The sequence below is a fragment of the Orbicella faveolata genome, unplaced genomic scaffold (assembly GCF_042242905.1).
Source record: "Orbicella faveolata isolate gen_17 unplaced genomic scaffold, um_ofav_v1 contig_12, whole genome shotgun sequence".
In the NCBI taxonomy this organism is placed as follows: Eukaryota; Metazoa; Cnidaria; class Anthozoa; order Scleractinia; family Merulinidae; genus Orbicella; species Orbicella faveolata.
Genome location: NW_028301539.1, coordinates 23,492,374 through 23,517,536, shown reverse-complemented (window position 1 = coordinate 23,517,536; position 25,163 = coordinate 23,492,374). Strand labels below are relative to the sequence as shown.

At 42.4% G+C, this 25,163-nt stretch overlaps 1 protein-coding gene across 2 annotated transcripts; it reads left to right on the top strand.

Moving 5' to 3' along the window:
- Window positions 1-25: 25 nt before the first annotated feature.
- On the top strand, window positions 26-24,541 carry LOC110041699 (sacsin-like). Of its 2 annotated transcripts, none has more exons than XM_020747006.2 (10): window positions 26-177; window positions 4,906-4,963; window positions 5,338-5,438; window positions 6,488-6,598; window positions 6,849-6,996; window positions 7,377-8,382; window positions 9,009-9,583; window positions 10,340-21,438; window positions 22,029-22,308; window positions 23,033-24,541. In XM_020747006.2, the coding sequence occupies exons 2-9, from the start codon at window positions 4,960-4,962 to the stop codon at window positions 22,305-22,307; spliced, it is 13,323 nt and encodes a 4,440-aa protein (XP_020602665.2). In that variant the 5' UTR covers window positions 26-177; window positions 4,906-4,959; the 3' UTR covers window position 22,308; window positions 23,033-24,541. The 2 variants fall into 2 exon arrangements, with proteins under 2 accessions (XP_020602665.2, XP_089133012.1); XM_089276886.1 differs by lacking the exon at window positions 26-177 and adding an exon at window positions 1,362-1,569.
- The last annotated feature ends 622 nt before the right edge of the window (window positions 24,542-25,163 follow it).

Below are 25,163 nucleotides of genomic sequence, written 5' to 3'. Positions count from 1 at the left end.
GTTCTGGAACGTTCGTCACCGGAAACCGACAGCAGAATTTCTTGGAATCGAGGTCGATTCTTGGAAAGCTTTGTCTTTCTACTAGCACTGAAAGCAACGCATCAAGCGTCACATTTATTTGTAGTTACAATGGCAAACGTTTTCTTGGAAACCTTCGTCAACTAGCAAGACAGTGAGGTAAGGTAGAATCCCTTAGTGGATTTCACTCACAGTTATTACTTAAGGACAATTACCGTACTTCAATTTGGCGATGCATTGCTTATGTTCAGTGTTGGCGTCCGCGAATCAAATACTGTTGAGGGCCCAGACCGATTCGAAACAAGCTTAAATACGAGCTAAAAATACGAGCTTAAAATACGGTTATCTTGTCAAATCTTGCTACATCGATCCATCCATACAGCAAGTGGTTTCAGAGCCCCATACAGTGGGTGAGATCGCGAATATACGACGGCTGCTCTGCCTTCGTGAACAACACCTTTACGTGTTGTTCACGAAGGCAGAGCAAAATTTAGCGAGCCTGATAATTAAGCAACTCTTAGAACTGACATAAAAGGAATAGTAATCATGCTAACTTAACCTGCAAAAAATTGCTTTGTTAATCTCAGGCATCAGATCGAAGAGGGGCGTTCAGCACTTTGGTGTTGAACTCTCATTTGATGCAAAAGACGGTGAGTTTACTTCAGTGCTGAAACCTTCGAAGCCCTTGTTTCGGCGTGGAAAATATAGTAAGGTGTATGTACGTAGTTTCGATTGCGAGGGCAGGCCGACTGGCCAACATCAGGTCCGAAATTCAGGTTTCTATTTAAGTTTCTGCAAACTGAATTTCAAGCTTATGCATCCGAGCAGTTAACTTCGCTGATCGCATGAATTCGTATGTTCAGATATTCCGTCAGTGGCTTTACAAGGGCATTGTGGTATACCATATCATGGAGCGCAAGAGATAGAGTTTTGGGTATTCAAATGAAGATTACATGAAGATACATTCGGTCAAATAGTGAGAAGAATCCTCGGCTACTACCAAGAGGGCCGCAAACCTCTTGAAATTTGCGGTTCCCAACCCAAACATGCGATTTACTTATTCACTTCAGTGTATCTTTTATACAGGTTACGGACAGCCTCTATCGTGTAGGTTTTCTCTGATCCGGAAACAAAACAAAATGAATCATTCAACGATTTACACTGCCGAACTGAGGAATTTTCAAACTTCTATAACTAACTAGTCCATCGTTGAGTTCTATGATTTCAGTGTTGAGCATGGCACTGGTACCCATGTATCTTTGGTCCCTTGATAGGATTTTTTCCAAGCTTTTAGTTTGTTAATTTGTCGTTGATGGCGCAATTCAGTATATTCAAAAGTTTTGAGCATCTTGGTTTGATTTAGTAAGTTTATTTTGTTTTCAAATGTCGCCAAGACCATTTTTTCCCGAAATTGAGGCTGTTTTCCGGGAGGAGGATACGCACGCATGGGCACAGCGCCGATGTCTTCGACTGGCACGCTGTGACAAGGCTAACACTGATCAGGAAATTATAATTTTGGGCGCTTATTAATCAGGTTCTCCAGCAAAAATGGTAAATATACCATTGTTTAATAGTTTTTATAAGTAACACTTGGCTTTTTTGTTTGTGTTCTATGGCGGCAAACGTAAAAATTAATGAAAAACCAGCATGTCCTAATTTTAATTAGGCGCCGTCTGTGAATTCCGCTCGCACTGTGTTGTGTTGATACATGCTATGATGAGTTAGCTTTACACCACTTTCATCATTAATAACTGTCTTCTACACCATACTGAGAGAAGTATCGTTAGGTTGTACGTCTTTTAGCGCCGTTCATTCATCTCAAGGATGAATGTTCTGAATATTGGTGGAATTCACTAACTTAATATTTTTAGTTTGATGCAGCGTCGGCAAACATGTGGAATAGTGTATCTTTCCTAGTTGTCGTCGATTGTTATTGCCAAGTACGAACCAATTTGACTAGTGATCGACTTCGTTCAGCAATATAACCGGCAAAGTTATTTGACTGTTTACAAGAGAAGTAAAAGCAACTGCATGACGATGAATATAAAGAGCCCTCGGTGTGCATTGTATCGGCGGTCTGGCTTTCGTCACATCCGACGTTCACCTACGAGTGGGCCGTATGATGCAAAACATTTTACGATTTTATCAGATAACAACTAAGGTTAAATTCAACTGTAGTGGCAGCAAAGGTAGAAATCAGATTTGCCACGTAATATCTGTTCAGTTCGAGCGAGTTTTTGCAAACGGAAAACTGCACAAATTATTCGATTCGTTCATGATAAATATAATCGGATATCAGTTTACACAACGAAAGAGTGTACAATTTCTTTCATAAATAGATTTGTCATCAGGTGGTATCGTGTTAGTTTCAGTGCGTTTTAGCGAGGGGAAAAGTGAAATTCCTTCGTTGAGAAACAGACTAAAACAACGCCTAAAACAGTAATTACATCTTATCGTGGGCTGGTGCGCTACCAACAATTGCCAAGCCAGGTGGACAATCTAGTCAAGCATCAATTTATCCGTTTAACCAGAGGTGACGGAAAGTTAGGAGAAACTCGGAGAAGTTCAGTGGTTATAAAGAAAGAAAAACGAGATTTATTGGCAACTCAATGAGTTATTCCTTTTGTTTTTATAAAGATGGGTAAATCAACCTAGTTCCTGTTACTGTTTTTTTTTTTTTTTTTTTTTAATATAGACCTTGATAACGTTACGAAGTTAGGAAGGCATTGTATTCCATTATTTTGTCCCAAATCATCGATCAGAGCTACTTTTCAATTCCTTAGGATCAATCTTTTATTACTAACAAAGAAGTTCGCTCCGTACATCCGTTTAACTTAAGCGGGATGTTTACTTAACTTTTCATCACTTTTTATGCATGTTTTACTATTCCGTCTGGGGCGATAATTTTTATTACTTCATATATTTCCAGTAATATGCCATATTATAACTTGTACACCTGAGAATTTGGGAAGCAGTGATACGCGATCGTTTTTTGTCACCTGAAAGTCAAATTTTCAATTCCCGCAAAAGAACCTTTAAGCTAGCTAGCTACCTCGAAAAATTGATACTGTTAGTTGTATGTTGCAGTGCTTCTCTCTCAGCATACAAGGCCACGGTACTGGCAACGTTGCGTCACCGAAATTTGGGTCGTGCTCGTCCGTATGCCGATCGTTCGTTCGTATGGGCTGGGACTAGATATCCTGCTCACGATAAACCTTATCAGTGAAATGGCTGTAGTGAACAGCTTAGCTTTGAACGTCCAACTTTATTTTAGTGATCAAATTAATTCAATCTTGGTGTGAACTGGTGCGTAAGTACTGTATTGTAATCTAGGCAGGCCAGTAACATAACAATTTACATTGATATTCCTATTTCATTTTAAAATTAAAGGTAAGTTGGTGAAAAAAAAAAAAAACACGTTCGTGTGATTACAGTGGTCGTAAGAAAGAGTTAAACCACTCTACATTTCTTTATTGGGGCAGTTAGCAAAGATATGACACTATTTTATGCTCTGCTGTTGTAACATGTTTGTTGTACCACATTCTTATACTCCCAACCGACGAAACTTACTCAGTGATCTTGAAATGTAAACAAATACATGAAATTCACTGAAACAAGAAGAAAATGCTACCGCAATGTAACTCAATAGCGGTGGCTTTTCGCATTTGCTTTGGCTAAACCTCGCTGAAAATAATGAAATATCACGCAACAAATTAGGTTCCTGCCTTTGCTTTTACCGTGGTTAGTTTATTTTATTGTGTTTGCAAAATGTTGTGAAATCTCTTTGTAGAGTATTGAGAAGTAGTTTTGTAAATAAAAAAGGACCAAAATGACGGAATATTTTACCATTTCTAAAGTGACGCTATAACATATCTATTATATGGGTTGACGAAGCCAGTGAGTGAGCAACGAGGATTACGATTTGATTTTGCAACAGCTCACAAGTCGAAGACACCAGAGCTGTTGATATGCGTGACTAATTGTTCTCGGAAAACAGCTTCAATTCCGGGAAACGTCGGCAACATTTAAAGCAGAATATAGGATAATATGGAAATATAGTCGTACATCTAATATCTAATCAGATGAGAATTCAACACCAAAACAAACAAAAAACAACTGGTCTTAAACTTTTGTATGGTATGGTGACCGGCAAAAGGTATCTTCTGCACTTTTTTTATTTCCGCGCAACGCTAGAGCGACCGATTAATACGTTTTTCTAACCGAGTGGTATTGCAAAGTAACACTTTCCATCCAACATGATTGTTGTTTATCCTTTCAACTGTTGCCTTACTTATAAGCCCAGTGATGGGTTTACAGTTAATTTTAAAATGCACCACAATTCAATAAGATTTGAAAACTACCAAAATAATCTCGTTAATCTGCACGTCTGAATCAAATGGCTATTTGGGTGGACCCAAATGAAATAAATTTGACGTTGATTCAGACGTCGAATTTTATGTGTATCTCGAAAGCCGTGCTGGGTTACTGATAGGAAATACGTTGAAATAATCTATGTAGTAGATCCAGCGCATGAGAAGTTCGACGTCTGAATGAGAGTCGCACTTTAGCCGTTTTATGCGACTGAGCCGGTCGAATTCAATAGCTGGGCCGACCCAAATCAAATTCGTCGAATTTAATTGATTCAAACGTCGAACTTTTCACGCGCCGAATCAAATCATTTGATTCGGCGCATGAACATCTCGACGTTTGAACTGTGTTTCTTATTTGTGTCGTAGCAGCTGGAATAGTTCCACGTTTACAAATTTATCACTGAGTCCCAGCCGGGTTTATTTAGTTACTCTTTATCAGACCTTTTTAAAACGTGTATTGCATATCTTTTGGGGCGGTCAGAGCAAATAGTTCTCATCCTGACTTGTTTCTTTTAAGGAATTTGAGAAGATGACAGAGTAAAGCATAAGTCCAGCGAACGATCATTGCCATATGGGTATGTATCATTTATTCATTCTGTTTAGCAAATGTAAAAGACCTTTCAGTTTGCATGACATAGAAAAAAACGCATAAGAAAACCAAAATGATGAGCAACGCCTTTTCTTTCCTGCCATCCTTCCTTCCTCCCTCCTTTTTGCCTTCCTTATCAGTTTCTTCTGCTTCAGTCCGTACTTCCGTCCTGCCTGCCTCCTGCTTGCCTCCTTGCCAGCCTGCCAGCCTGTTTTCCTTCCTTTCATCTTACCTTCCCTCCTTTCTCCCTTCTTGTCCACCTGTCTGCTTGCCCGCTTGCCTGCCTTCCTGCCCGCCTACTCTTCTTTACTCCCTTTCATTCTTGGTTAAATTATACGCAAATGGTTTCTGTTTATGTAGCGAGCGGCGAAGACGAAGGGTTCGATTTGATTCAGCCATCGCTCATCCAACAGTTGAGGAAAATTCTAGATGAGTACCCGGATGACGGACAAATACTAAAGGTAGACCAAAATAATTGTAGTAGTTCCTAGTTATCCATCTTCACTGGTTAACGAGACATTGTCTGAAACGATGTATAGCCATTTGATTTAAGCACAAAGAACAGCATAAGGACTCTTCAGGGAAACAGAAAGTGTACAGTGACCTCTTCCAGTTTGTTTAATACTTATTATTTGTTAGTGGTTTGACGGGGACTAGTTTTTTAGATGTAACTTCAAAGACGTTTCGGATAATACTTAAGCCTTCATCAGTTTGAAAGATAAAGCTTTACACGTGATTTGAAAAAAGAAGGCGGCAGTACTTTGAACGCGCGCGCTGGAAGAAACGTTGCGTGCAAAGTTCAAAAAAGCGTTGGGTGGGACTCATGCACGTGCCAAGGATTTGTAAACTTCTGGGATCGCGATGTGGTCGTTCCCAGACTGCGGATCCTTAATGGACAACCAAGCCTCCAGAAAGAGTCGCCCGTGGAAATTCGGTTCGTGGAAAGACAGTAGCTATGTTCGATAACGACTCTATAATTTCCTGTCATGTCCACGAAAAGAAACATCAAATGGACTTTCAAGCAGTTACAATTGTTGGACACAAACCAAATTTCCACGAGCGACTGTTTCTGGAGGCTTGGTTGTCATAGGAACGACCATATCGCGATCCCAGAAGTTTACAAATCCTTGACATATACATTAGCCCCACGCTACTTTTTTCAAACTTTGCACTAACGTTTCTTCCAGCGCGAGGGTTCAACGTACTGCCGCCTTCTTTTTTCAAATCACGTGTAAAGGTTTATCTTTTAAACTGATGAAGGCTTAAATATTATCCGAAACGTCTTTGAAGTTACATCTAAAAAGCAAGTCAGCGTCAAAGCACCAGCACTTCCCATGATTTATGTAGTTGATACTTCTGTGCAAACATAAACGGAATTCCTCTACAAGTTTGAACAACAACTTGCTACAGAGATGTGGTGGCCTGCTGGTGGCATAAACTATACGAGGCAGGCTAATTACAGTTAGAAATACCACTCATCCTATTTGAACATTCACTCTTCTCCTTACAGGAGCTCATTCAAAATGCTGAGGATGCAGGGGCCACTCATGTCAAGTTCTTGCACGACAAAAACAGCTACGGGAAGGCACAACTTTATGACAAGAAACTAGAAAAGTTTCAGGTAAGAGAGAGGCTAGATATTGCATTAAATTTCCTGGCGTAAGAAGCTGTAAACTATTTTCATTTGCCTAACAAAAACTAAATTCTTCTGTGGAAGAAAAGTTCTCATACTCGATCGACATAACTTGCGAACATTTGATTTCTGATTAGCAACTAGTACTATCGCTGGCTCACCTTTAGTTCTATTTTCGTTTTTGTTTGCTTGTTTGTTGGTTTGTTTTTCACTGACAATTTGTGCTGATTCTCAACAGGGCCCGGCACTTTATGCCTACAACAACGCGCTCTTTACTGCAGAGGACTGGAAAGGTATCCGTCTGGTTTGTGACAGCATTAAGGTGGAAGATCCCATGAAAGTGGGTCGGTTTGGTTTAGGGTTCAAGTCTGTGTTTCACATGACAGGTATGCCCAGCAAGTGAACTTCTTACAGTACTGCATCTTAGCACTAAATGAAAAAAATGCACGAAATTTAATCAACAAGCCTGCTCTCTGATACCATTTTCCTGATAAACGTGTTCCGCTCCCTTCTCTGGTTATTATTATTTTTTTAAATAAGCCCATCAAATCGTCGTCTTTTACAACATACATAGTTGTCAGAAGCTGTAATAGCGTGCTGAAATGCTGTGAAATCAATAAAGTCGTAGTGAGCGTCAAGATTTTCGCTCTGTGAAAGACGACTAAAGATGGATTGAGTTGACAAGTTTATGCATGAATGGAGGCCTTGGATAGAAGTAGTCATTCCTTGAATCATTTGGTTTGTTTGGGACATTATCCTCTTGCAGATTTACCAAGCTTGCTCAGCGAATACCAAGTTGGCTTCATTGATCCTCATGGCGTCCACTTTTCTGACGAGGACTACAAGCGAACCGGGAAGCGCTGGCGACTCCGAGAGGACTCCGCCGACATTGAAAGAATCCCTGATCAGTTCAATCCCTACAAAGGCATATTTGACTGTAACGATGAGGTATTTTCCCAGGGACGTTACAATGGAACCCTGTTTCGTTTCCCATTGAGGAGCTCACCATCCAAGCTGTCAGACACGCTTTACACTGCTGAAAAGGTTGAAACTTTATTTGAAAGTTTCAAGGCCGATGCTCACTTAATGCTTGTCTTCCTGCAACATCTAGAGTCCATTGAGTTATATGTCAAAGAAGAGAATGAATGCAACCACAGAAGAGTCTTTCAAGTAAAGATTGTCGACGAAAGTCTCCAAACGGTACGAACAAAAAGGGAAGAATTTCGCTCGAAGATTACACCCGGAAAAGTTGCGTCTTGCCCCGTTACAGTGACGTACCCAATCACCATAGAGACAGTAGACTTCGATTTGCCCTCCACGAACAACACGAAGAAACATTCGTTTCTTGTCACAAACTACTTCTGTGGTGGACAGGTTTCTTCAACGTTCAAGAAGCTCATGACCGACAAAGCTCTCAGTTACCTACCCATGGTTGGCGTCGCTATGGCATTGCCAACAGGTCCAAGATTGCAGGCGCCAGACATCAAGGGCCACGTGTTTTGCTTCCTTCCACTACCAGTTCAAAAAGCGAGCTTGACAGGCTTACCAGTGCATGTGAATGGTTTCTTCGCTTTGAATCAAAACAGGCGTTACATAAAGTCTCCAAATGCGGATCAAGAGGAGCTCGAGAAAGGAGGCCGACAGCTTACTGACAAGTCATTACTATGGAATAAGTGCCTGCTAAAGGAAGCCATTCCTAGAGCGTATGCCACGATGATATCGGAAGCCATAAAAGAGAAGGCAGTTTTCGTGCCGAAGGTTGCTATTTACAAGTAGGTATTGAAGCATCTATAATTGCAGCTCTTAGTAGAGGTCGCGCAATAACCATTATTAACATAATTTAATAGCTGCGAATAGCTGCGAGTAGTGGAACGTATTCTTGCATTCCTTTTATTTTATTATCCTACCAGATGTATAAGTGGGGGAGGGGGCTGATCCTTCCTCCCATGCCCCCGTCCCGATTCGTTTTGGCTTTTTAAGGTGTTTTTCTGCAGCTGCTATATCAGTAGCTTATTTGGTGGATATTTGGCACGCTCACTCTTAAAAGTTCGCTTCTAAGTCTATCCATAAACTTACCTTTACGCTGTTATGTATTCTAACTCCACTTTTTTGCTTTGCTCCACGGGGGAATACTCGTAAAAGATACTCAGAATGTCAGTTTCATTGTTGCTTTTATCTTCTCCAAAATATTAGGTTATGTTTATTAAACTGGGCTACGTTCCGCCATGCGATGTGTTTTGTCCAGTTAGAAGGAGCACATGTTTTTCACTGAGTTATAAGATTTAATGCACTTAAAAGCTTCATTAGTGGAAGTTAGGTTTAATGGATGTAGTGTAGATCTGTTTGTATGCATCATATTAATTAAAAAAGGATTTAATTGCAGCATTTTACATTTCAGAGCATGGCCAGACATTCACAGCATAAACCAGAACTGGAAGAGTGTTAAAAAACCTTTCTTTCAATTTCTTCTTGACCAAGACGTTGTGCACACAGACGCAAACGGTGGCAGCTGGGTGAAGGTAAAAGAGGCCATATTCCAGAAACAGTCAGGAGACCATTGGAATGATTTGCTTCTGAGAGTCTTGCTTTCAGCTGGTTTACCAGCTGTTGCTGTTCCACGTCATGTTCATAGTGCTTTGGACAAGTACGCCGTAGGTAAAGTCGAAATAGAACCTCGTCTGATCAGACATGTCTTACGAGAAGTGCCTTCTTCTTATGTGAATTTTGAAAGACAAGAAAAGCTGCTACTTCTTCAATTTTCCCTCACTGATCGCCATTTTTCAGACCTCGAGGGTTTACAGCTGTTGCCTCTCTGTAATGGTCAATTTGCCAAATTTGAAGCTCGGGCCACCACGGTATACATCGCCTCCTCAGATCATCCTCGAGAGCTTTTTGCTGCCCTAGATGATCGATTTCTGGATAAAAGTATCCACGAAGACATCGTTGGCATCCTTAAAGAAGCCGTTTCTCAAGGTACTCTCTTGACGTAAAATTCATAAGTATGATCAATGTGGCATATAGCCGGCAATAACACATTGTTTGCTATTGAGAAAGGCCGGATAGATATATCTGTTCAGCAAATAGAATTGGAAAATAGGTTCTTTTTTAACTGGTCAAAGTAAAGAAAAACTTTTTATTATAGTTAAGTCTGCGTCGACAAGTTTTGCTTCCCACTCGTAAATTTATCCGCCTATTCACAACCAATGTTTCATCAAAAAAGGTGCTTCCACCACTGCCTATCTCATTATAGCATCGTCTCTCACACTCGTAGTTTTCGGTAAACGCCAGGAGGGTTTTTGTGCATTTCTGTCGGCGAAGAATTCAAAACGCCACAAATACCCCGTGAAAGCGATCCACGGTACTGGTTTTCATTTTTAGGTCTGTTTGACAGGATCTTGTCCATAGAATGACAGTTTGGCGTTGGGAACATCTAACCTGGGTGTACCAATAGCAAAAACGCTCTGTCATTTGAGAAATTTTGAATACCGTTTGTGAAAGATTAAGATAGCGAAATTACTCGCGATGTTAATCGCGCCTCTCCAGCTCCGCAACGATGCTATTTAAGGCGAGGGTAATCTTAGACAATTAAGAAACGCAGTTAATGAAAAGGTAAACGGCTAAACGTTCCTTTCTGTGTTTTGAAGATGTTATCTGATACACAGTTTACTCGCAAGACCAACGCTTTTCCGAGGACGGATTTACAATATCTCCTCTGTTTCATCATTTCAGGGAAAACGCAATTACAACTGCTTAGTAGAAATCACGTGCCTTCCCTGCTTTGGGAGTCACTGCCCTTCGGTTGGAACATTGTTCACTCGGTATCGTGGTTCCCAGGGGACAAGAACCATAACCACCCTCCGAAACACTGGATTCAGATTGTTTGGCGATACCTGGGAAAACACTTCACCACTTCAAAAGCTCTTCAGAGTCTTGAAGGCCTACCGCTGATTCCGCTTAACATGTCTCAGACACCTGTAATCTTGACGCAGCTCTCTCACCCTTCCAAAGTGGTAGTCAAACGCCTTAACTGGGAGTACATTGATGAGCCTTTGTCAGAGGTCCTGAAGAAGATTGGTGTCCTTGTCATTGACGACTGCCCTGGGTTTATAAGTCAGCATCCCACGGTGTTGGGGACCTATCTAAACCCACCATCCATCAAAGGCGTTTTGAAGGCGATGGTAGTTTGTTCCTCCACTATGGAAACGTTTCTTAAAAGCATTCGGGAGATGTCTACCAAAGAGAAGCAGATTTTGAGGTGCTTCCTGGCAAACGCGCGTCCGGATGACGTAGGGAAAAAGGAACACAATCTCCTGTGCTCTCTTCCACTCTTTCAGACTCACTTCAAGACGTTTGTTTCCAAGAAGGAAGGTCTGTGTGCAGCTCCCCGTGACTCTCTTCCGATTCAACCACTACGGCACCTCATTGACATTTCAGATGATGCTTCCGAGACCTTGGCTCGTTTATTGGAGGTGAGGATTCTGAAACCGACCGAACTGCTTTGCGAAGTTGTTTTTCCCGACATCCAGCAAGGCAAGTACACTGAAGCACACGTTGACATACTGATGTCCCATGTGTTCAGACATTTCGCACATGTAATTCATACGGATGCGAACTTCAAGAGTCATTTGCAAGTGATATCATTTGTGCCAAAGAAAACAGTTCGAGTGCGGGCATTGGAGGTCTTTGACCCCAGAAGCGAAAACCTGCAAAGGCTGTTTTCCCAGGAAGATGTTTTCCCAGTTGGTGAGCTCTACAACGACCCGGCTGTTCTGTCTATTCTGGAAGCACTTGGAATGAAAAAAGACAACAAGATCACTGCAAAAGACCTTTATCAAAGTACCAAAGAAGTACGTATGCTCTGTCCAGTTCCATCTGCTGAGCAGAAGTCTTCTGCTATTTTGCAATATCTCAGCAGCCATCCCCAAAAACTCCAGGAACCAGTTAATGGACGAAAATTGGGTTCGCTACTGAAGAATATCGCTTGGGTGTCTCGATTGCAGCAGAGGCCCGGGAAGTTTCCTTCTACGCTTTCATGGTGTGAAACCGACAAAGAACAAGAAAGACACTTTTGCAAGCCAACAGAAATCAAAAGCCAGCAGTTGGTCAGTCTTATTGGATCAGTAAGACCAGTTGTCAAGGTTGAGCCCTCGAATGAAATTTGCAAATATTTTGGCTGGAAGAACAAAGCCGATATCGACGATGTCGTACAGCATTTGCAAAATGTGGTTACATGCTACACCAAAGACGAGAAGCCGTATTACATGGTCGTAGTAGACGAAATCTACTCCTTTTTCAGCCTTGTAGACCCAGAGGCTCTAGCTATGGTATTCGATTTGACAAAGATCTCCGAATGGGTTTGGAATGGTAACGGTTTCTCTTCACCTTGCAAAGTGCTACCCAGTGAAACAAGAGTCGATCTCGCACCATACATACTTCCTCTTCCCTTAGAAATGACAAAGTTCAAGGATTTGTTTCACCATTTTGGTATGAGATACCAAAGTGACCCTGTCCTTCTGCTCGAAGTCCTCGACACGATAAAAATGAAGCACGACAACAGAAATTTCCAGTGCAGGTCTTCAGAAGTAAAACGAGATCTCAAATTATCTGTAGAAATCCTGAATGAGTTGGCAACCGAGCAGTTACGCCCTGAGTTGGAGACAAGGATTCTTTTTCCTATTCACGTCGAAGACGACTCCTATGTCCAACTTGAACCAGCTACACGCTGCATGTACTGCGAACATGAAGAATGGCTGACGAGAGACGGTGACGATGAAGACATGGAATATTTCTATTTACACCCTAATATCTCCAGTACCACTGCAGAGCGTCTAGGAGTCCCGTCCCTCACAAATCGAATGTTGGACCCCGATGACTTGTTCATTGGAGAAGAGTTTGGCCAGCAGGAAAGGCTTACCACTCGTCTCAATCGACTTCTTGGGGACTACACCGATGGATTTGCTGTACCAAAAGAGCTCATTCAAAACGCAGACGATGCTGGTGCCACTGAGGTGAGATTCCTGTATGACGAAAGAAGCAATGAGAATGCCATGACATGTCTGATCGATGAAGGCATGAAAGGCTGCCAAGGACCCGCTCTTTGGGTCTACAATGATGCAACTTTTAAAGATGAAGACTTTGTCAACATTACGAGACTAAATGAAGCAACCAAAGCGGAGGACACTGAGAAGATTGGAAGATTTGGACTTGGCTTCAATGCAGTTTACAACCTGACAGACGTGCCTATGTTTGTAAGCAAAAACTATCTTGCGATCTTTGATCCTCATACGTCATATCTCGGAAAGGGCATCAAGGACAAAAGGAGACCAGGAATGAAGATCAATCTGAACAAAGACGTCTGGAAACTTCGGAAATTTAAAAATCAGTTTCAACCGTTCAATGGTATCTTCGGCTGTGACTTACATCTGGAAAAAGAAGACAACTCATTTGATGGTACTCTTTTTAGATTTCCCCTGAGAACAAGAGAGCAAGCCATTGCAAGTGAGATCAAGCAACTGTGTTATGACGATCAACAAATGCGTGAATTACTGCAGATGTTTATCCATGGAGCGAAGCACTTGCTTCTCTTCACCCAGAATGTTATGCGAGTAGGTATTTACCACTTGCCAAACTTGGAGAACCAGGATACGCACCCAGCACTTATGTTTGAGGTTAAAAAGTCAGCACCACCAGAAAGAATACTCCGGGAGTTATCGTTTTCATTTACAGTTCCTCCCAATGCATTGAATTTTAGTCAAGAAGAGTTAATCTTCCTCAAACAATGCAATTTTCTACAAGCCGCCTCTAAAGTAAAAAAGTGGTCACAGGATCGCAAAATTGACCCAACAAAGCTTCCAGTGTCTTCCATGATAATTGACGTCAATTGCAGTCTCACGAGAGATGGAGTGGATTTCTTCAACGTGAACGTGCCTCAAGGGACCGTAAATTGGCTTGTTGTTTCCTCAATGGGCACCGGGAAGGCCCTGAAGGTTGCTAAGAAAGACCCTACTCTCCTTCCGGCAGCGGGAGTTGCAGTTCAGATGGAACCTAAGGAGGAAAATAATTTCTTTCCCTTGCCCGTTGCTAAGCAGGTCGCTGAACGAAATCTCAATGGCAATATTTTCTGCTATCTCCCCCTCCCAATTTATAGTGGTTTATCTGTGTACATAAATGGTGCATTTGCAGTGGCGTCTAACCGACGCAGTCTACAGGAGAGAGTAGAAGACGACAAAATGTGGTTTAGAGTGGACTGGAATTGCGTGCTCATGCAAGATTCCGTGGTTTCTGCCTTCCTTGATCTTCTAGAGGATGTAAAGTCAGTTGCCCCTGATGACGGCTCGTATATGTTCCACTCATTATGGCCAAAGGCGTGTCAAGTGCAACACAACTGCAGGCCACTTTTGACATCCTTTTATACCAAGCTCGCCGGTGGTGGCTATTCTTTATTTTCAGACGGAAAGAAATGGGTCGATATCACACAAGTAGTTTTCATTGATCCTCAGTTTCGGAACGAGCACAGAATTGGAGAAGCTGCGAACAAAGTTCTCAAAATGTGTGGCAGACGCAAAGGGCTGGTTATCGATTTGCCATCTGATGTATTGCATTCTTTCCAAGTTTGTGGTCTAGAGGAAGAAATAAACGCAAGAAGCTATAGCAAGATTGAATTCTTTCGTGAAATTTTCTTTCCGAATATTGCCGCCCTTCCATCAAACTTGAGGGATGTGTTGACTTTACATGCTTTGGATGTCAACGGGGCGGAATTCCGCAAGTTATTGAAGCTACACGTTTGCATTCCTGCATCACCAGCCGGTGAAAATCTAAAGTTGCCCAGCCAACTTGTGCACCCTAACAAAGAGGCTGCGTCGCTGTTCAATCCTGAAGATGGCAGATTCCCTTTTGGCAATGAAGAATCGTACCTTAACGGTCAAAGGCTGGCCATTCTCGAACAACTGGGAATGACCTCCAACGATCTATCATGGTTTGAGGTAGCCGAAAGGGCAGAGAGTGTTCAAATTCTAAATGCGTTTGACAGTAGCGCAGCGTTGGGGCGTGTACAAGCATTGCTCAGTTTTATGGAAAAGAAGACAAAAGCTGAACCGTCACCCGAAACTAACTTTTGTGAGCGAATTTTAAAAGCTAGCTTTATTCCAGTTCTCAAGAAGCCACCAAATTTTCCGCTACCCTGGAAAGGAGATGAATTTGAAGATAATTCGTTAATTACACCCGAAGAAGCTTACCCAACAGAGATCAAATACCTTGTATGTTGCACTGAACCTCTGACGGGTATTTTCATTTCAAACCCCTTGAGAAGGCTATTGCATTTAGAAACGAAGACTGTTACCCTTGAGCACGTGATGCAGCAACTTGTCAACGCTTTCTCCGCAAGGGTCGACTGCCTCAGCAGTTCACAATACAAAGAGTTAGACCAGGTCTGCATGGAGTTATATGAAATCTTGCAGAGATCTCTTCATGGCCATGGCTCCGGCATTTTAGAACAACTCCGCGGAAAGAGTTTCATTCTTGTTGGAAGGAGGTTTCTTTCCGCTCAACAAGTGGCACTAACGCTGACTGCTGATTGCTCACCTTATCTTCTCGAACTGCCTCAGAGGTTGACTGAGGCTTTTTCTCCACTGATGAGGGCAGCAGGTGTTAAGGAGACATTTGATGTGCAGGATTTCATTTCAAGCTTGAATGAAGTGAAGAAAACTTTTGGAGAGAATGCATTAGACGGGAAAACCCTTAAAGTTGCAACGAACCTGACGAGACTGTTGGGCGAAGCAGTGAAGTCTAATGTTCCTTCCCAGGCAGAGGGGAACTGGGCAACTGTTCATCTACCCGACTCTAAAGGAGTGCTGCGACCTGTGAGCAAACTTTGCATTCGAAACTGTTCCTGGTTGCCGGATGAAAAAGGCATTCATTATGTCAATGATGGAATCCCTTGGCCAACGAGCAGTCAGTTAGGTGTAAAAACAAGACGGCAAGAAGCTCTTAGACCTCATGTACTTGGAATTGCCTTTGGACAAAAGGAGAAGCTCACAAATCGTTTAAAGCGCATTCTAACAGGCTACCCTTGTGAGAAAGAGATTTTGAAAGAACTTCTTCAAAATGCTGATGATGCACAGGCAACCGAGATTTGTTTTATTAAAGATCCCAGGCATCATCCCAAAGAAAAAGTGTTTGAGGACAGTTGGAAACCACTACAGGGTCCTGCGCTGTGTGTTTACAACAACAAGCCATTTACCAATGCAGACATCGAGGGGATACGTAACCTTGGTGAGGGGAGCAAGGGCGAAGACCCAAGCAAGACTGGCCAGTACGGCGTCGGTTTCAATGCTGTTTATCACTTGACAGATGTGCCGTCGTTCATGACTAAAGGAGAAGAGATTGGAGATGTTTTGTGTGCGTTTGATCCTCACTGTAAGTACGTCCCTGAAGCGACAGTTCAAGAGCCCGGTGTAATGTTGCAAGACATCCCAGCACTGCGGCAGAAATTTCCTGATGTATTCCCCTGCTATCTGGAGAATCATTTTCCTATTGACAATGGCACCATGTTCAGATTTCCCCTACGTACACCGCAAATGTTAAAGGTGTCGAAAATTTCTCCCAGTCCCGTTACACTAACAATGCTAAACACGATGATGGAAGACCTCAAAAAGGAATTGTTTGAAGTTCTACTCTTCGTGAACAATGTCAAAAAGATTACCCTCTGTGAAGTTAACGAAAAAAGTGGAGAACTAATCAATGTTTATACAGTCAAGACATCAATGTCCAAGGAAGACGAGGCTAAACGACAAGCGTTTACTGATTACATCAGAGAGATCGGGGAGAAGACAAAAGAGAGAGGGGATTATCTTACGACTCAAATTCCAGTAGCCAAGGTTTCATATGTTTTAAACATGGAAGACAACTTAGGAAACAAAGAAAAGTGGTTGATCGTGCAGCAGATTGGTTTTGAGAAGACAGTGAAAGAGAGTATCGTCAAGGCCTTTAAACGACATGAACTGGGGATGCTTCCTCGCGGTGGCGTTGCTTGCCTTTTAGAGAAGACGTCACGTAATCCTAATGAAACGCGAAAGAAAGCTTTCTGCTTCCTCCCACTCCCTTTTGAAACCGATCTTCCGGTGCACATCAATGGTCACTTCGCACTGGACCACGAGGCGAGGCGAAATTTGTGGAGAGATGAAGCTGGAGGATATCGGAGTGACTGGAACAGTGCTCTACTGGCAGATGTGGTGGCGTCGTGTTATCTCACACTTTTAGTTGAGGTACGTACGTTTCTTCATCTACCCATTGCCTCCCCTTCCATTGTGGCGTGTACGGAAGATGAGATGTTAAGACGAATCAGTGCCTACGAAAGATTATTTCCACTTGAACCACCTGCAGACCCATATTGGAAGACGTTGATTGATTCCCTATATCAAGAACTAGACCACATCGGTTTAAGGATTCTTCCAGTGATCAGAAGTAGACCAACGGATGCGACTCGTAAAGTGTTTAACAGCGCTACTATGGTTGAGGTGTCTTGGTTGCCGCCGAATGGAAATGGAAGAAATCAGGCTTTTTTTAACAACTTGGAAAGAAAAGGACCCTTTACCTGTTCAACAGAGAGGGACGTGGATAATAGACAAACGAAGCTAAGAAAAAGGTTCGAAGAGATATTAATCAAAAGTGGCTTTAACTTAGTGGCCTGTACCCTGCAACTGTGTGAAGCGTTTCAGCGATCTGGAGTTCCTGTAGGCATCATTTCTCCCGCTTCTGTAATCGAATTCTACAAATCTACTACTTCTCAGGCACCTCTGTGCACAATTGGACCAATTCCCTGTAGCGTAGACGAGACCCCATTCAAGGATGCTCTTGGCGCCATTCTTGTGTTGTTATACTGCAAAGGACTACAAGACTTTGCTGACCAGCTTCCAGGTCTTCCACTGCTCTTGACACAAGACAATTGCCTTCAGTTGTTCTCAAACACAAAGCCCAAATTCCTCTCCAGATTTCAAGATATTTTACCGGGCTCCCCGCAGCTTTTTATCCATGAAGACGTTTATCGTAAGTTGTTCACGGATTCTGTATTTCAGCAATCAACTGTTTTGAAGCCCCTTGATGCACAAGGATTCGCTGGGAACCTGTATCAAACCATACCTCAATCATTCTACGGAAACGCAGAGTTAGTTGAGTGGTCTCCACAGCAGAAATCAATTCCGAATCAACGATGGATATCCAGGGTGTGGACTTTTCTTACCGAGCTTACCAAAGACACTCTTAATGATTCAAAAGCGACAGAAGAGTCCAAGACAGTCAAGATAAAGGGTGCACTTGGTTCGCTTGCCAACTGGAGTATTCTACCTGCTACTGAGGCGAAAACTGTAAGAGAAAAGACTTGGTTGCCCTCATTTCTTTCAACAAGAGCGCTGCAACCTGCCGCACACTATCTTGTTCCTTTGTGTCAAGCGTCATGTGTCGTCGATTACGCCAGTTCAGGTGATGCAAATCAAAATCTTGTGGAAGTGTTGCGAAAACTTGGGCTGCCTGAACTAAATTGCGTCCCACTAGTTAACGCACCGCCTAACGCAGGTTTTCTGATTCGTTTACTGGTCTCATCCTTGAGCATCCCAAAATCACTACTGACGTCGCTTGCCCAAAAGATTGAAATGGACCCACAGTCACCGGGAAGATTGGAGGCGGCAGACTGTCGAGTGATCTTGGAGTACTTCAGCAGGAATGTGAGATCCCTTCAACCTGCTGACAAGAGCAGGTTGAAAAAACTTCCCTTTTACCTGGCAACGCGCGGAGGCTTTATACACCTTGATCAGCATAATAAGGTTTGCGTCCTGCCTATTGGGATACCCAGAGCAGAAATTGATGTGTTGGAACACGCTTTAGGTACAGTTTTCCTGGAGTCCTGGTCAAGTCTATCAAGTTTGTTCAGTTTCCTAGATCTCGAATGTATATCCACTGTTGATGTATATTGCACCAACATCTTGCCGAATTTGAAGGTGTTCAGTGCTAATGCTAGGAAGGTACATCTGGAGTACACCCATAAGGGCATTCTGTCAAATATTACAACAACGGACGATGAAAAGAGAAGGCTGCTTGACTGCTTGAGAAAAGCTTTAGTTATTCCTTCAGCAGACGGTACCCTGAAAACTGCATCTTCGTTTTACGATCCACATGTTGACGTGTTTTGGGCCATGCTTCCACAAACAAATTTTCCACCTGAACCATTTACTTCACCGGAGTGGTTAACGTTCCTTCGAAAAATTGGTCTGGTTTATGAAGTTTCCCAGGATCTCTTCAAGGACTTCGCTAGAGAAGTTGCTCATGAAGCAGCCACGGAGCCAACTGCAGACACAAGAGAGAAATCGCAAGTGCTGGTAAAACATCTCATAAAACGACCCAACGTAGTGGCAGAAGGACTTTTACGAGCTATATGTGAGATTCCTTTTGTGGCCGGGGCCCCAGTTAGAAAAGCACTCCGAGATTTGTGTCAACCATATCAGGCGAAGGAAGATGGTTCCTTTTTTGCATTTAAAGGAGCTGTTCCTGTCCATTCTGCGGAAGTTGTATGGACGAGAGCGCATTTACTTCCAAAGTGGGCGGACCCTACCTGTCAAAGACACCAGCTCGGTTGCCCGTCGCGAAGCAGCACTAGCAAGTACTGTAACGATTTCATCGCCCAACTTCAGATTATGAAGACACCATCTGTGGATGTTGTTGTTGACCATTGCAAAACCATCTGTACCAGCCTTCAAAACAGAAGCGAAAGAGAAAGCTCTTCACATCAGCAGAACGTTACGAAAGTAGAAGTCATGGAATGTATTTACGCTTTTTTGCAAGACAATGCGACTACAAGCAGTGAAGCAGAGTTACCGGACCTCTCGAGTACACCGTGCATTTTGGTCGAACAGGGAAAGAGATTCATTTTTCCAACACAAGCAGTCCTCGAGCTGTATGAGCGCCTTGAAATTAAGCCTTATTTGTACAGCGTCCCTAGAGAATTTGGAAAGTTTCATCGTTTGTTTCAGATCATTGGCTGTGCAAAGAGCGTTACGATTTACCACTACGCAATGGTGTTGGAAAGGTTGAGCGATGAATGCAAGAATGTCACGCTGCACCCTAACGAAGTTGCAATATGCGTCAGAGCAGTGCAAGGCCTCTTTGAAAAGCTTGAGGAAAACACAAATGAGACCGAAAAGCTTTCTCACCTGCACCTTCCAGGGATTTCCCGAAGAGGTAGCTCATCAGATGAAGGTCTGAGTTTAACGCCTGTGACCCTGCATGTATCTTCAAATTTGATTTTTAATGATGAACCTCCTGCCATCCTCAATCGTCTGCAAAAGTTCAACCACCTTTTCCTAGACTTAAAAGTTATGCAAGTGGTGTGTAGGTCCGCTATGACGAACTTCAGAGAACTAGTTCTGAAGCTGCCAAGTGCATTACGACCAATAATGCTCTCTTCAGTAGTCAATGAAAGACTCTGTGATGTACATTGTGTCGTAAACTATGAAGCAGTGGAGTCTTTACAGCAACGTGTGTCGTCGCCACAGTTCTTTTCTGGAATAGTTAGACTGATTCGGGACGAGAACTGCCAAAACGGGGATTTTGACGAAAACGTGTTTCAAAGTATCAAGTTTGAACTCCAGAGCATTGAGATCTGCGCTGTGGGTAACCTGAAAACCACTCTTTTTTGTGACGGAGATCCCATTCCGGAAAGTGAAGCTGAAGTTCCCTCCTTCATAGAAAAGAGGAAAACGCCTGGTGGAGCGATGTACAAGGTGTATATTAATGTTCAAACAGCGATGGGAGAGAACGCTAACGCAGTAACATCCTTACTTTCCTGTGAGATTGTAGAGCTGTATGGACAGCTTCTTGGAAAGAGAGCAGGGCTAGTCTTTCAGATGTTGAACTGCCCCTTAGATGAGATATGGCCACTTTTAGATTCTTTGAAAGTTCGCCAAGATGATTCCTACTGCGCGACAGAAATACACATTTTCCCGACGTTAGGCACCTTTATTCCTTTAGAGGACCACCATCTGCTGAATGATGCATTCGAAGAATTTGAGCCTGGTGAGTACGTGGGATATGAGCTCGAGGATCCGACATTGGAACTCAAGGAGGGAGTTGCGACCTACATTTACGCCAGAATTGTGAAGGAGGTGACAGATCAAAGACATCCTCTTGTGGCGAAGAAGTACATTGTTAACATTGGAGATAGCCAAGTGATAGAAGTTGATGCCGCCGATTTGTACAAGTTCCACAGGTTAGACCCTCCAACGACCACAGTAGTTGTCGTCTCTGATCATCAGCGTCAGAACTCTGCAACTCAACCAGTCGGACGTCCCAGAAGCAGGGATAAACAAGCCGTATTTGACGAGGTTTCAGACGTTTTGGAAGACGCATGGAAAATGCCAGAAGAGAAAAAGCGGAAAGTCATCAAACGGCTCTTTCTTCGATGGCATCCTGATAAAAACGTTGGCGATGAGGAATTCTGCACCGAGGTTTTCAAACATGTTCAAAATGAGATTTCACGATTGGAAAGGGGTGAACCAAGAGGTAGTCAGCAGACGACTAATGCGGATGCAACTGGAAGCCACCGTGGTTCGTATAATGCTCATTTCACCACATGGGGGAACCGTGCAAGGCAGCATCACTCACAGAGAGAAGGATACAGAAGAAGACAGCATTTTCATCCAGGCTTCACAGGGAGACCAAATCCACAACCGGGGGAAGCCAGGCGTTGGTTCAAACAGGCAAAAGCTGATGTTGCTGCAGTAGAGAACGACATCTTTTGCAGCAAGCCTTCCTATGAATGGGCTTGTTTCAAGTGCCACCAGGTATGGCCTGAATATATTTCATTTGCAGAATCTATTTCATAGCAGTAAGATGAGTTGCACTTCACGGGTTGCGTTGATAAACTTTATGCGTTGCTCCCTGTTATATTTTAACCTCGTATAAGTTGGCATAATCTCGTGTGTATGTTGTTATTCCCTTAGAATTTGCTGTTGTAATAATCTACGTTGTAATAGATATTTCACAATTATTCCGTGAGCGCGCGTTGGATATGAGTTGGCTATAACCAATCTCATATCCAACAAGTGCGAATTCTTATAATTGTCTCATTAGATTTTATTAAACGTTTCGTGAACGTTTCGAAATCGTAGCTGAATTTTAGGTGAAAACTTTCGCTTCCTGCGACAAATTTCCAGCGTGACAACACTTGCGCGCGCGATCATTTCCACATAAGGTCAAACTACGGTATATGAGCTGATAACCGTGATGCAGTGAACCAATCAGGACACAAAAAACGCAATATCCGAGGCTGAAAATTTAATAAGGTCAATTAGGCAGTCTCCCTTGAGATAACTAAGCTTATAGCTCACGATATACTTTTTAAATAACAAAGCTAATTTTTCTTTTCGTTCAGTCAGCTGAGAAGGCCCTGAAAGCCGCCAAGTACACCATTGACGTAGACAAATCAAACGTCCACGACTTGAATTTGATTTGCTGTGGTTTGGATGACTCTGTACTTCTTCGCCTAGCTAGCCAGCTAGAGGGCCTTGTGGGGAGGTCCACACGCATGCGATATCCAGACAATTTGTGTTTTCCAAGGATTCCAAACGAGGTGTACGATGCCCAGATGGCCGAAGAAGCCTTGCGTCTGGCAAAGGAGATTGTCGAGCGAGTAAAAAGCAGGATACCTTGAGGTTTGTTTCCGTTACAAAAATGAGTTAACCCTTTCCTCTGGAAACAGTTTTGTGGAATTGCTAGGAATTGCCCTTATCATGTTCAACCTAAAGGCATCTTTTGTACTTCCTCAATTTTATGAGGCATCGACTTTACCTCGTTCAAAGGTGAAACACTGGTTTCGAGAAGCCTTTACACATTGAATCATGTAACAGTTGTCGTATTCGGTATAGTTTTCGTGATACCGTGTGTCTTGTGTGTCATGTTTAATGTGAGTTTTACTGATTTCTTTATTTTTTTTCTTGTTTGTCTACTTCAAAGTGTTTTTGTTTATTTACAAAAAAATTCAGATTTTCTGTGATGTTACCTTATCTAATCGCAAAAAGTAGTTTCCAATTCAAGAGGAACCCCTCACTAACATGGCAGAAAAAAGTCGAATGGATCAGCTGGTCAGTCACGTGATAAAACAGGCTATACTGGGCTGCAATCAACGCCATGGGACAAGAAAAATTTAAGTTCTTTCTTTGTTTTGTCCCAGTGCAATGCTTACGGCCTAGTATGGCACTTTTGTATCACGTGACTGACCAGCTGCAAAGGACCCATTGGGCAGTCTTCTGTACAACTGGAAAATAAGCAAGTAGCCAAAACATCTGTCTCGCTGAATGAAGTAACAACTGGTTTCATTTCTCTATGAAAGTTTAGCAATCCTTTCATTTAACGTGCCGTGATGTTTTTGCTTTTCAGGTGCAGCTACTGAATTTTCCTAGACATTAGCAAACGATGGCAACTCTGGCGTTCCTGCGGCGAAAGCAGCCGTCATTCCTGATCTTTTTTCTTGCTTTGTCTTGCTAGACATCTGTAAATAATCATTTTAAAAGTCAACATATCCACCATTTTGAATAACATATACGACAACAATTTTTTGATAGTGCCGAAATAAGCTAGTAGCACGAGAAAACCGCGAAGTAGCGGGATTGAAACAGTTGGGATGAAGCTAACTTAACTCGTATAGTGCCGAGCGTCTGAATCTGCATAGATTCTCATAGGATGTTCTGAACAATCGTGTTAAAGGGAGAAAAGGCATATTCTATAGCGATTTCAAGCTGGAGCTAAGAATGACTTAGTCACAATTTTGCCCTTCAAAAAAGGTTTCAAAGTTTATACCAACAAGTAGTTTATATGTACCTGTAGTATTGAAAGATAGGTCATGTTCGTTTTGGGAAATTTGAACCACTAAGTTGTTTTATCGTTTGTCCTAGTTAAGGCATGCTGGTCTTTATCACTTGATAGGGTCGATTTGTTAGGCCTCATTGTATGTTGCATGATAACAGGATGTTCTAAAACCAGATCAATCCGGTTCAAATTATACTGCGATGAGCTAGTGACGAAACGAATTTTCGTAGTTTATCTTGATTAAGAGACATTTCAAGCAGCTATTAACAGCCGCGCTTTTAAAAAAATTTTTTTTTTGACTTATGGAGTTAACCTTCGAAAACAGAATACGTCTTAGTAAAAGAGAAATTTTTATTCAAGTAAATTGCTGTAGTTGTGTGAAACCTCTCCAGTTTAGCGCTGAAGTAAGCAGAAAACTAAAGTAGAACTTTAAGATCACTTTAATATGAAGCTAAGTACCTTATCTTTTGAGGCGTTTCTAGTACCTTTTTACAGGCAACAGTATTAATGTTACATTCATAATTATCCTGACTACAAAAGGGAATTTAGTGTTGGAGATAGGGCAACTTCTCTATGCATACAGTGCAACGGTAGCTTGTTAAACACTATTATTATTGTAGGTTAAACGTTTTAATAGCTGGTCAAGTTCCTTCGTTTCGTTTTTACTCAGATTTAAAGTTTGAGCAAAACCCACATCAAAACTAAATCAGAGCATTTATTTTGATACAGGCTACCTACCATAGGTTCCTTTAGTGGTGTTTCTACGAGCTTCCTTTAACTCGTTCCTCAGCCAATCAGCGTCCACTTTTGAATGGAAGTGATGAGCTTCAGCGTAGCCTACAGTCTTCAGCTATCTGTAACACGCCTTGAAATCAGGAGTCACGAATTTGCAGTTTGATGAATGGTGCGAGTATGAAGGCTCGGTTTTCGATACCGGTAGTCCCACATTATCTTTAAATTCTCAGCTATCTGTAAAGAGACAAGCGTCTTGTTACCGCAGTAGACGGTTTTGATCGTGAGCCACCGATTTCTGAGTGTGAGCTGTACTACCTGTGATTAATAAAGTTGTTCTTTAGTCTGGATACGTCTCCCCTTGCACTGAATGATTAAGGCTTCATGAAAGTGCAGGACCCGCCGAAAGGCCCATGATAGCCATCTGTGCTCAACGGACTACAGATAGTGAACATAGAGTACTGCGTTCTTAATATACATTGTACCTGGAGCTTGGGAAGTACCCTCCTTACCAGTCACTGTTTTTGGTTCGATTCAGTGTTTGCGGGGTGGGATGGGTGGGCGGTGGAGATGGGATTGCATAACTTTTGTATGCTGCTGTCCGTACAAACGAAAAGAAAAAACATCAACACCCTTTGTCAGTCCTCCAAAATGTAATGAAGATTTGAAAAACAATAAGGGGTTGGGTTTCGTCTGCTTTTTGTTTCGTTAGCGAGCTTTGAAAACAGATTGAAACATTCAAAACATATCATGCATGGAGTAATGAAAATAGGAGAAAAGGGTAACCTTATCCATACACAACTCATAGTTCCTCGGTTCGCTCCGACGAAGGGCTACTGTAACCTCTATCCCAGGTTGTCTCTTCCTCCTATTTGAATCCCATTTACGCTAGCCAAGTTTACATCATCAACTCAATTGATCTAACCAAATTCTCCATACTTCACAGTTTACTGGAAAAAGGATTTTTAAG

Excerpts from the sequence above, each read along its gene's own strand:
- LOC110041699 (XM_020747006.2), top strand. Across the intron at positions 9,584-10,339 it reads TAAAGAAGCCGTTTCTCAAG|GGAAAACGCAATTACAACTG; the intron begins GTACTCTCTTGA and ends TCATCATTTCAG. Across the intron at positions 21,439-22,028 it reads CTTGTTTCAAGTGCCACCAG|TCAGCTGAGAAGGCCCTGAA; the intron begins GTATGGCCTGAA and ends CTTTTCGTTCAG.